This window comes from Myotis davidii, unplaced genomic scaffold (assembly GCF_000327345.1).
Source record: "Myotis davidii unplaced genomic scaffold, ASM32734v1 scaffold135, whole genome shotgun sequence".
Lineage (NCBI taxonomy): Eukaryota > Metazoa > Chordata > Mammalia > Chiroptera > Vespertilionidae > Myotis > Myotis davidii.
Genome location: NW_006289813.1, coordinates 535,190 through 547,858, shown reverse-complemented (window position 1 = coordinate 547,858; position 12,669 = coordinate 535,190). Strand labels below are relative to the sequence as shown.

Below are 12,669 nucleotides of genomic sequence, written 5' to 3'. Positions count from 1 at the left end.
ACGGGGCACGCGCGCGGGTGGGCAGAGCAGGGGACGGAGCGAGGTGGGTGGGACCCGACGCCCAGCGGCGAGCTCGGGAGCCGTCCGAGCCGAGAGGGTGGGTGGCCCGTGGCACGCACTCGCGGGTGAATTAAAACCCTCAGGGCCTTTCCCAGCCCCTGGAGCCCAAAACACCCCAAATCTGCCCCTTCCTCGGGCCCAGCAGAACGTTAAAGCCCGCCGCAGCTGCGGCTCTGCTCGTGTAGAGGTAACCAAGCTCGCTCCTGGGACGCTTTGCCGGGGGACCATTTCTCCCGCCTCTGCGATGGCCTTCCCGGGTGTGCGTCCCGGGGGGAATGCAGGCAGGGACGGGGCTTGGAGAGAACAGGACCCAGCGAAGTGGGCTCCCAGCGACACCGGGACCCAGATAGTTAAGACCTGCCCAAGCACAGCTGAGCGTTCCCTTCTGACATCAAATATTTCGCTCTTACACAATTCTTCAGATTTATACTTCTTTGCTTTTTATTTAAACATTGATAAAGTGGTCTAATTCAAATAAGCCACCTTTTCAGGTGAAGATAAATCCATTACTTTTTGTTTACAGTGAGCTAAATTAAGCAATGGAGGATCCTTTAAATGCATATACAGTGTAGGTATTGAGGGATGTTATGTAAAACTTGCTAAAATTATTGTGCGTTTGCTTCTACTCTTAGGAAAACGTACCTCAAAACTGTAGTAGTACTTTGCATTTCTAGAATTTAAACTTAGGTAAAGATAAAAAATAGAGACCACAAACGATTTTTATCACTTCTAGAGCTCCTGCTTTGCACTGGGCACCATGCTAGGACTATCATAGTTAATTCTTTAAAATTGGAGTGTCCCATTAGAAGACCCCCCAACTTAGGCTTCTTTATCTCCACCTCCTTCTTGGGTGATCTATCTAGTCTGTGGCAGTACATGCCCTCTGTAGATAGACTGCACACTTGACATCTCCAGCTGGATTTCTAACTCCCCGAGGCTGCTGCTCCCCAAGGCTGAACTGGAGGGAAGAAGAAATGTTGCTTCAAAGTAAGGTATTGCCAGAGGGACTAAGTTAGGGGATATAGATGAAACAAGATTGGTCATAAATTGGTAATCATTGAAGATGGTTGATGGGTACATTAGCTTTCATCATACTATTCTTTCCATTTTTATTAAGTTTGAAAATTTATATTTAAAAAGCTTAATTAAAAAATAATTTAATTTCCTGTATCTAGAATTTGACCTCTTCTTGCTGTCTCTATTGCTACCACCATGGCCTGCTGGATTATTTCAGAGGCCTCCTATCTAGCCTCCGTTTTCACCCTTGTCTCACTGGCCTCCATGCCTTAATAGTTCAACATGCCGGGCACTCTAACAAGACATTTGCATGAGCTGCTCCATCTACCTGGAATGCTTTCCCTGGAATAGCTGCCTAGCTTCCTCCTTTATCTCCTTCATTTCTATATTCAGGTATCTCGTTGCCTATGAAGACTTTCCTGGTCATTCTATTTAAACTTGTAACACCCTGCCCATGGTGCACACCTTCTCCCCTTTCTTAACTTTGTTCCTGAGCATTCAATCTATTTCACTTCCCTTGTCTACTATCATCTGTCTCACTGGAAGGCAAAGGTTTCGGTTGGCTTCCTTCACTGATACACTCTCAGCATGGTACACAGCACTGATACCCCTAGTACATAGCAGGTGTTCAGTAAATATTTGTTGAATGATCAATCTCCATTTTACAAAGTAAAATAAAGCAAGCCTTAGGAATTTCTAAATTGTTCAATATTATAAGGTGGGATTAGCCTTTTAAGTTTTGATGCCACACACACACACAAATAAATTTTAAAAAGTAAAGACAAAAAATAAATGTTGATGCTACTACCTCCATAGCGCCAAGTACAATGTCATGTGCCCAGTGAGTCTCCCAGTAAATATACATGTAAGCAATTTGAGGGAGAAATTCATGTGCTATAAACCTAGTTACATTAGCAGATGCTTTCATTCTTTTTGTATTTGTGTCCATGAAGGTAATCAACAGGTTTAGTAAAAGTACCTTTTCTGTGCCCTATCTTTTGGGTGGATTGAATACCCTGTAAGGTAACTTCTGAGTCTCTCCATGGCAGTAGCAGTGGCATTTAGATAATTGTTCTGAAAAGACTGATATGGGTGGTCATTGCTGCTGTTCTGTGTTGTGCTTTTGGGGAATCTATACTTTTGGTAATATTTTTTCTCTGAGAAATCAGTTTTTAAAATCTAGTATCAAATATTAATATTTCAAAGTGGCAGAAGCAATGCCCCTAAACTGACTTTCCTGGCTTAAGAAAGAAAGGGGCTCTTCATTCCCTGTGTTTAACAGACTGCTTCTTGGAGCCATTCATTCCAAAGCAGATTTGAGTTAATGAAAATGAAGAGTATCATTTTTTTGTTTGCTCAAACTTAAATATTTAGATTTAGGTGTTTGAGGAAAGGACTCTACTTGGAAAGTGGTAGCATCCTGTCTTGTTAAAATGTAGTCCTGTTTTTGTTTTTTTAGATTTTGTTGTTTACAGAGCTCATACATATGTTAGACTTATAAATGTTTTCATTCAGAGCTAAGATTTAAATTTTTGATTGCCCTTAAAATTGTATAGAATGATGACTATGCCCCTGGCTAACATAACTGTTATATATGTTTAAAATACACATACTTATGTTATTTAATATATCATAATAGACATGATCCTATCGGTTTCCTACATGTGATCATTTGCTGCTGAGTAAATAAAATCAGCATTGAAATAATAAAAAACTAAGCATAAGTGATATCTAATCTTGGCCACAGGTATAGAAATCACAAATGTCTTCAAAGGATGGGAGATCCAGGAATCGAGACAGGCACTACAACGAGGTCCCCAGGGACTTGGCCCATGAAGATGGCACCATAAGAACCCTCCAGACTCTCCGTGACAGTGAGCTGGCTGTGAGCGCTGATCCTTTGCCTCCACCCCCTCTCCCATTACAGCCACCATTTGGCCCTGACTTCTACTCAAGTGACACAGAGGAACCGGCCATAGCACCAGACCTCAAACCCGTAAGGCGCTTCGTCCCTGAGTCCTGGAAGCACTTCTTCAGAGGGAAGAAGAAGGACCCAGAATGGGATAAGCCGGTGTCAGACATCAGATACATCTCAGACGGAGTGGAGTGTTCGCCTCCATCCTCTCCAGGGAGACAAAACCACCACTCACCCCCCGACTCCCACAAAGATCCTTACGGAGGGTCAGAAGGAACCTTTAATTCCCGGAAAGAGGCTGAAGCGATGCTTCCCCAGGATCCCTACGGGTCTCTGGGCCGACACACACAAACGGCTCTAACGTACAGTGAGAAGGTGGAGGCCTACAACCTGAGGTACTCCTACATGAAGTCGTGGCCCGGCCTGCTGAGAATCCTCGGGGTGGTGGAGCTGCTGCTGGGGGCGGGCGTCTTCGCCTGTGTCACAGCTTACATTCACGCTTCTGTCACCACCATTATTATTCTGGTTCTTGGCATGTCCATGTATTATCGGACCATTCTTTTGGACTCTAACTGGTGGCCCCTGACCGAGTTTGGAATTAACATTGCCTTGTTTATTTTGTATATGGCTGCAGCCATAGTCTATGTGAATGATATCAACCGAGGTGGACTCTGCTACTACCCAGTATTTAATACACCAATGAATGCAATGTTCTGTCGGGTAGAAGGAGGACAGACAGCAGCGATGGTCTTCCTGTTTGTCACCATGATTCTTTATCTCATCAGTGCTTTGGTTTGCCTCAAGTTATGGAGGCATGAGGCAGCTCGGAGACATAGGGAATACATGGAACAACAGGAGGTAAGGAATTTCACAATCTTTCGTTTGTTTTTTGTGGGGTTTTTTCTGTTATTTACTCCCTTGTTAAAAATGTATAGTTCTCAAAACAAGGATTTTATAGAAGCCTTTTTTTTTTTTTAATGATCTGAAGTTGAAAAGCTCCGTATCTGACACGGTAGGACTGGAATAGCCCACTCAGCAGTGTCACTGTTGTGTGGCATTGCAAGTAGACACCAGATGTGTAACATAATACAGAGCTTGTTGGCTGCATTATTGTGTCTCTCTGATGCTTAAGGAAAACATAGATACTGAATTCTTGCAAAGAAGAATGACAGCATGCTCAGTAAATAAAATGTCTCATTATTAAAGTAAGTTAGAGAACAGTCTTGATTCTTCAGTATGGTAAGACAATAAAAAAATTATAATTTTTGTTAGAGGGGCAAAGTGCTCATTTAAATCTGTGACCATGAGTCCCAGTTTCTTCCAGTGAGTTGAAGTCAAGTAAGAATATGGTGAACCACATATGCTTCGTTAAGTATCAAGAAGCTAAGTTGTAATAAACATACTCTGAAAACTTACCCAGGTGTTTTGATGTTTCATCTTTATTTTAGGGAGATGAGTATTCCAAAATTAGAGTGGGATTTCATTCCTAGGATTTAACTATTTAAATATATGGAAGAGAAGGAGGAGAATTAATAATACCTACAGAATAATATTGTATCAAAGCCTTATTTATAAACATACTCTGAAAACTTACCCAGGTGTTTTGCTGTTTCATCCTTATTTTAGGGAGATGAGTGTTCCAAAATTAGAGTGGGATCCATGTACTTGATTTCATTTCTAGGATCTAACTATTTAAATATATGGAAGAGAAGGAGGAGGAGAATTAATACCTACAGAATAAGATTGTATCAAAGCCTTATTTGAAATAATTTTATTTTGTTATGAGTATGTTCTACTAGCTTCAATATACCCTGAAATAAGCTAATGTCTTGCTTCCATCTTTTTTGTTTTGTTTTGTTTTCGTTCATTTGCTTATAATAAATAATAATAAAAGAATAAACTGTTTCAAGTACTCACAACTGTACGCTTACTTTTGGCCACTCCTGTATATTGGGCAAAACTATAAATAAGGTAAAGTCTTGTCCTTAGTTACTGGAGGAGCTATTTGTTTACCCATTGACTTATTGGTTTGTTTTTATTCTTTTGCATGAATCTTATGCATAACAACTACAAAAAACTTGACTAAGTTTATATCAAGGACCTTCTTCTTTTGTTTCAATTGGTAAAATTTTTATATGGAAAAAATATATCCAGTACCTTATGTAATATGGAGAACCTCAGCATGTCTCAATGTGATCCACACTCTTTTGTCACAAAATATATTAATCTTACTAGAACTTGACCTAGATTTAAGTTTTTTTCTAAAAGCTTATTTGGGCATTGTTAAGCATATTTCTTAAATTTACATCTGTGGATACAAAGTAAAGAACTTGTATACAAAGCAAAGAATTTCAATCAGTTTGAAATCTGGATAGTGAAACATACATCCTCATAATTTTAGGGAAATTTAATAACAACAGAGTTCTTAATGTCATTTCAAAATTCTACATTAATAGTATCTGTAATTATCAACATAATTCTTTCATTTTCTGATAAAAACTTGTTTCTATCAGACTTTTCATAATGGCTGATTGGACTTGAATCACCTCTGATGTTACTGTAACTTCCTAAAAGGTAGAGAGATGTAATGGCCTGTGGCTTTTTTCTGTTAACTTTATAATGTAACTGTCTCAAACTCTTTAATTGTGCAAGATAATGGGAGCCAAGAATAAAGAAAATCTCTAGGTGATTCAAAGCAACTTACCTAAGTCTCTACCATCTCCGAATTTCCAACTCTGCTCTTTGTCCCTGATTGACAGGGAATCACCCTTACCCCATCTCCTCTGGTTCTCCACTGGCCCATCAACACGTGGCCAAAAGTAGGAGGAGCATCTGAAAAGTAGAGAACCAACCTCTGTAAAATTGAGATTGGGCTAAATGCAAATGGATGAAAATATTTGCAAAGTAACTTCACATGCCTTTGAAAAATCATGTTAACTCTTTTTGTTGCAGATAAGTGAGCCATCATTTCCATCGAAAAGAAAAATGGTAAGAAAAAAGTTCACATTGTATTTTACCGCTATAGATTTGTTAAATACTTTTCTCTCTTGTCTATAAATCTACAGAGTAGATCCTCTTTCTCTGAAGGTGTATCCATTACACTGAGTTCATAAGAGGACTTTCAGGTTTTTTCTAATACGTAAAGGACCAAGTTAGATAAGGCTATTAATAACTTCTTTTACTTTTGTTAGATGAATAATTATGCAAGTGAACTGTTGGTCCTTGTATGTTTAAATTTTAATCTTTTAAAATAAAGGTAATTCTCCCAAGCCTTCTTCAGTCTCTTTAAAGTTCTTTCAGATGCCAAATTTTGTTGAGTCAGGGAAGAAATTTCTATTCCACCATTTACTAATTCTGTGTTGGTAAGCAAGTATTGAAACCTCTAATGCTTTAGTTTCTTCATCTATAAAATTGGAATAATAATAATTTCTACCTCGCATGATTGCTGAGATGATTAAATGAGATTCTATTATGATTATTTACATATATGTAATAATTTAATATATTTTAATCATAATTTGACCACATTGAAAAGTTCTTTTTTAAGATAGTGGGTATTACTTCTAAGCAAAAAATTGAGAATCCAATTTATCGATTTGTTTCTTTCTTTGAAAAGGGAGTATATTCACTTGGTCCAAAATTCAAAAGAAGCTCTAATACGAAGTCTTCTCTCCTATATTTGGCTTTCTAGTTCTCCTGCTTGGAGACAGCCAGTGTTATTAGTGTCTTGTGTTTCCTTTCAGAAAAGTGTTATGTATACATTCGCTCTCCTCCCCCTTTTACACAAATGGTAGCATACCATCTACACTGTTATGTTCCTAACTTTTTCTGCTTAACAATACATTTCTTTTTTAAAATGTTTTTTATTGATTTATTGTTAAAGAGAGAGAATAAGTGAGAGAGAAAAGCATTGGATTTGTTTTCCACCTAGTTATCTATTTATTGGTTGCTTCCTTTACTGTTTGTGCCCTGACTGGGGATCAAATCTGCAACCTTGGCATATCAGGATGATGTTCTAACCAACTGAGCTACCAGGACAAACAATACATTTCTAAGATGTTTCCTTATTAGTACATAAAGAACTTCCCATTCTCTTTTTATAATGCAGTGTGATGCAGAGAAAATGAACTTTGGAATCAGGCAAATCTGAATTGGAATATAAGACCAGCTACTTAATAGCTCTGTGACCCTGGGGAAATTACTTACCATCTCTGAATTCAGTTTTCTGTCACTTGTTTGGAATTATCTACTAGGCTATTCCTTTTTTGGTATTTTATTTTATTTTTTTAGAGGTTTTTTATTATTATTATTGATTTTTTAGAGACAGAAGGGAGATGGAGAGAGAGAAACATCAATGTGAGGGTGAAACATTCATTAGCTGCCTCCTGCACACCACTCCCTCTACCGGGGATTGAGCCCGCAGCCAGGGCATGTGCTCTGATCAGAAATTGAACTGGCAACCTTTGGGTGCATGGAAGGATGCCCAACCAACTGAGCCACACCAGCCAGGTATTTTAACAGCTACAATTTATAAAAAGCAAATAAGAAAATTAAAAAAATAATAATATATAGACATACACTAAGACCAAATAGAGACAGAAACTAATTCTAATAAATCCCTAAATGCTGAGCAGATTTTCTTTCCCACGCTAGAAAAGCCAAAATCTAATCTGGGCATCGAAAGTAATGGTGTGGGTTTGGGATCAGGGGCCTATGCTTCATTACATTATACTCTAGGAGGGAGAGAAAATTGGGAATTGGGCAGATGGACACTGGAACACTTATCTTGCTTGCCCTATTTCTAACCTAACAGAATATTCATTCAGACCCCTTTTTTTCCTTCAGCCCGTTTTTAATTTGAGAGGCTTAGTAGTTATATCCAAAGCATTACTTATCCCGTTGCTTAATTACCTTCTCTTGCCTCACAATAAAGCTTTTCTGAAATTTGCTGACAAGACTAGTTTTTGTGAAAAGCAAAGAGAGGCCCTATGTGGGGGCTTGTGTTCGTAATCAGAACACTGCTTGAGCGTGGTCTGGCCCAGGGCTGGAGCCAGTGCATCCGTCCTGTGAAAGCTTAAAGTGGTTTTGATTCTTTGTCTCAGGTCCAGTTCCAGACCTTTCTCCCCAACAGGGTTTTCTGAACGGATGATTAATGAGGTTCACCCTAAAAGAGTGGAAGACAATGTTAGGAGCATAAAAACAGAAACACATTGAAGCAGACGAAATAGTCTTTGTGGAAGTGTTCTGGCTTCTTAAAACTCCCTCTTTATATTAAAAGGTAAATGTTGGAAATAGGGATAGTAAGGAAAATGAGTAGTTCCTGCTTGAAAAAACTTTACCCAGGAAAAAGCCAAACCTCCCATGGACTGTCCTGCCTGATGTGAGGGCCTGCTCAGAGGTGGTCTGGTTCCCCTTCACCTAGTACCTGGGCTGCAGACTTCTCCTTTTCTTTTCTTTCTTTTTTAAAAAAAATATATTTTATTGATTTTTTACAGAGAGGAAGGGAGAGGGAGAGTTAGAAACATCGATGAGAGAGAAACATTGATCATCTGCCTCCTGAACACCTCCTACTGGGGACGTGCCCAAGGTACATGCCCTTGACCAGAATCAAACCTGGGACCCTTCAGTCTGCAGGCCGATGCTGTATCCACTGAGCCAAACCAGTCAGGGCCAGACTTCTCCTTTTCATAACCCTCCCCTGGTTAGCAGTCTCGGAGTCTGATCCTCTAATCTGGCTGCGAGGTTTGGTGAGTTAGGAGCTAGTGGTTTTTACAATGAGCTAATGTTAGACCAAACCTCAAAGGCAGCCTTAGAGATAGAAAATCAAGAAACAAAGGATTTTAAAAGCTGCCTGGCATGGTTTTAAAATCTCATTTGATATTTGTTTTCAGTGAAGTAGGGGTTCTCCCAAGCTACTCTCAGTTTAGTTTAATTTAACAAGCATGAGCCAGGGGTCCATGGGGGCAGAGGAGGGGAGCTGACCGACCTGAGGAGGAATCAGTGTGCCCAGCTCAAGTTCATTCCTCCAGCAGGATGGCATTGCCCGCCCCACCCTGCTCAAACTCCTTTCTGGCATGCTACCAGAACTTCAGGGAACTTAGCAATTCAACAATATACAATTAAGTAGACCATTTCCTTGTATTACTCATTTGAAGTATCAGTGAGCCAAAAAGTTCTGGGTTTTAATTGTGGCCTTTGCACGCCACAGCTGTGGGACCTTGGAGAATATACTAAACCTCTCTGAACATGGCTCCTATGTGGAAACCCCTTTCCTGGCATCCACCCACCTGACCAATTTGTTCGGTGTTCTGGGTACTGCTTAGTGAGGTCTTGAACACTCTTTTCCCAGCCCCAAAGCTGCGTATCCATCTTAGCCGGCCTGGTCTAGGGCAGATTCACGGGCCTTCCATTCCCTCTGCCCTTCTTTTGGCTATTTTAGCTCGTAAGGCTTGTCCCCCATATTTCCTCCCTGGGCCACTTCATCTTATGTTCTTTTCCTGTCTTTTGAATATACCATTTTTTACTAAAAAGGCCTCTGGAGCTCTCCCGGGTAGAAACCAGGGTGACTTAAACCACCACCTCCAGGATCCTTACGGTCTCTCAGGGAATCGCAGGTTAGGGACACGTGGGCAAGTTAAAGGCATCCAGCACCTCCCCTCTGGATTCGTTGCTTTCCTTTTCGATAATGAAAACAATGCACCATGCATCCCTCTCTGGCCTACTCAGTGGCTACTTGTAATTCATTCATCTCAGGTTCTGGTGTCATTCTTTCTAATTCCACTTAAGAAGACTTGTTCCATTTTTGTTCCCTGAATTTCTTATTTTGGACTACATTTTTTATTCTTTTACAATTGGTTGGGGGTATAAATCCTAAATAAATAAAGTACTTAAGACGCCCACACCCACCATGTCATCGTCCACCTTTGACATACACATGATTGGGGTTGGAGGGTGTTGTGCCTATTACGAGCTCTCCCATATCTCAATGTGTCCCTTTAGCTGTTACAGAAACAGAACAACTTTGTGATTATAAAACATGTAATTCTAAAGGGACGTGTTAATTGTTATTTCTGCTTTTATTCTTTTTGCCCCTCCCTCCATTTTCTTCTAAGGATAAACTCCGCTGTTTTTTTTCTCCTTCTGTCTCTGTTTATAAACAAATCTTTTTCTCCCTCACTATAGTGTGAAATGGCCATCGGCGGTGACAGACAGAGAGACCAAGAAGTTCATTTCAAAGAATTGAGACCAACAAATATGAAACCTGAAATACTGAGTGCACATGTCCCCTCGGGCCACATTCCCAAACCTATCATGTTGCCTGACTATGTGGCGTGAGTATCAATATAAATCCTTCGGGGTAGAAATTGAGAGTTCCCATTTGGCCTTTTCATTTTTCTTTTTGTCTCCGAGTTAATCCTCTCTGCTTGCAATCATTTCTATTTGAGCAGCTGTTTGTTACCTGTGAGGTAGCATATTGAGTTGGAGGTGCACAGTATGGTCAGTGAGGAATAAGCTAAACTGATTTCAAGTTCAGCTTGTTTTAGTGAACAAGTTATAACTCTGGTTAATCCTTCTCCCTCCCTCCCCCCAGAAAATACCCTGTGATTCGGACAGATGATGAACGGGAGCGCTATAAGGCCGTGTTCCAAGACCAGTTTTCAGAGTACAAGGAGCTCTCTGCAGAAGTCCAGGCCGTCTTGAGGAAGTTCGATGAGCTGGATGCAGTGATGAGCAGATTGCCGCATCATTCGGGAAACCAACAGGTCAGTGTCTGCGGCTGCCTGGGAACACCGAGAGTGACGAAAGGATAAATCTGACCTTTCTTGAAATATAGAGAAGTCATAACCACATGCGTCTGCTGTGTATGTCTAGGGAAGTAAGTCACTTGAGGTCGTCAAGGTGACTAGTCAAGGTTACAATTCAAATTATATAATTTAATGTCTTCGGCCTTAAATCATTAAACAGGATTTTATTTTCTCATTTAAGTAAAGTATAAATTGCATATTTTTATATAAAACTTAGAGTAAAGTTAGAAGGAACATTATATTAGCTGCTCTCAAAAGTTGAAAATCTCAACCTCTTACTCACAATATGTGATAACATGAAAAAGAACTTCCCAACAAGGGTGAGAATGATGCTTAATCATAACGAGTGCGATCATTATGTGCCAAGCACCTTACAGGCGTCATTTCACGTAAGGGAAGCTTCTCACAACCCTCAGAGGTACTTACGGTTATTCCTTCCATTTGCCAATAAGAAAACTGAGTCGTAGGGAGGGGAATGAGCTTGCTCAAGGTCACACCGTGGCAGGCAGTGGCACTGGGACTCGCTTCTGGTTTCATGCGGGTGAGGCCTCTCGGTCTGTTCACCCTCAGTGCCTGTCACATAGTAATCCTCACACGTCCGGTGAATTGCATTTTTGTGTATGAATATTGTGATTGCAGTCTTAGGTAAAAATTGTTTTCTGTTCTAACTCCCCAGTGTGCTTTGAGACACATTCTTGAGATAGGTTGTGCATAAATGCAAGTGTTAATTCACAATATACTAAGTATACAATATACTATTTTTAGGAACATGAGAGAATTTCAAGAATCCATGAAGAATTTAAGAAAAAAAAGAAGGTTAGTGAAATTATTTTCTTCAAAGTATATTATCCAGGTACAATGGAGACACCTGACAGATTTTAGATTCTTTTAGCTTTAAAAGTAGGTGTGTTTTTTTATTTCTTATTTTGTTGATTTTTTTTTTTTTTAGAGTGAGAGGAAGGGAGAAAGAGAGAGAAACATCAATGGGTTGCCTCCTGTACCCACCCCAACTGGGGATTGAACCTGCAACCAGGGCATGTGCCCTGACTGGGCAATTGAATTGTCAGCCTTTTCGTGCACAGGACAATGCTCAACCTGCTGAGCCACACAAACAGGGCTGTTTTTCTGTGTTTCTTAAGATCCTACTTGTTAGGGGACCAGGGGTGCCTGCTGGACACCTTTTCTTCTCACCTTTGTTCTGTTCTGATGGCATTCTGTCGTGTCCTGATTTAGCCACCCAGGGAAAGGAGCACTGATACACCACTTGTCACCCACATTTCCTTCCCAAGGCTCCGTTACTTTACATGTTTCTAACTCCATCCTTCACTTGTTTGCACAAATCAGTAGAGGCCAAAGAGAGCTTTCATTAAACATTTCTATAGTTATTATTTACTTTGCATGTATTTTAAACTACTAAAGTTATAGGTACCTCATCTCTTTGAATTTCTCAACTTTGCTGTGAACCTAAAACTATTCTAAAAAATGCAGTTTATTAGAAACCTGTGGAGAGCTTAACTGGTTTTCTTGCTAAGCAGATTTTGAAATCTGCTGCAGGAAAATCTGTTAAGAAGGGTCATTTTCTGGGTGATAATGTATGTTTTTCAGTTCTTTGCTGAGGTAGCACAGGCTACCACATTAACAACTGTGTTTCTTTTCCAGGACCCTACGTTTCTGGAAAAGAAAGAGCGCTGTGATTATCTAAAGAATAAACTTTCTCACATAAAGCAACGAATTCAAGAATATGATAAAGTAATGAATTGGGATGTACAAGGTTATTCTTAAACCTTATCTGAAACCACTTTTTTAATATCAAACTTAATATTTATTTACTGTCATTTTTTATGTTAGTCTCTGTGATATTTGAGAAGCAAG

At 39.9% G+C, this 12,669-nt stretch overlaps 1 protein-coding gene across 1 annotated transcript; it reads left to right on the top strand.

The window, feature by feature from the left end:
• The first annotated feature begins 579 nt into the window (after window positions 1–579).
• Window positions 580–12,622, top strand: MARVELD2 (MARVEL domain containing 2). Its single transcript, XM_006762382.2, has 7 exons — window positions 580–1,052; window positions 2,825–3,850; window positions 5,945–5,980; window positions 10,175–10,323; window positions 10,584–10,755; window positions 11,563–11,613; window positions 12,457–12,622. The coding sequence occupies exons 2-7, from the start codon at window positions 2,840–2,842 to the stop codon at window positions 12,577–12,579; spliced, it is 1,542 nt and encodes a 513-aa protein (XP_006762445.1). The 5' UTR covers window positions 580–1,052; window positions 2,825–2,839; the 3' UTR covers window positions 12,580–12,622.
• The last annotated feature ends 47 nt before the right edge of the window (window positions 12,623–12,669 follow it).

What these genes read in the sequence shown, in the direction of transcription:
- MARVELD2 (XM_006762382.2), top strand. Translation starts at nt 2,840, where the DNA reads ATGTCTTCAAAGGATGGGAGATCCAGGAATCGAGACAGGCACTACAAC. An exon ending in TTCCATCGAAAAGAAAAATG is followed by an intron (nt 5,981 to 10,174) that starts GTAAGAAAAAAG and finishes CCCTCACTATAG; the next exon opens with TGTGAAATGGCCATCGGCGG. An exon ending in ATGTTGCCTGACTATGTGGC is followed by an intron (nt 10,324 to 10,583) that starts GTGAGTATCAAT and finishes CCCTCCCCCCAG; the next exon opens with AAAATACCCTGTGATTCGGA.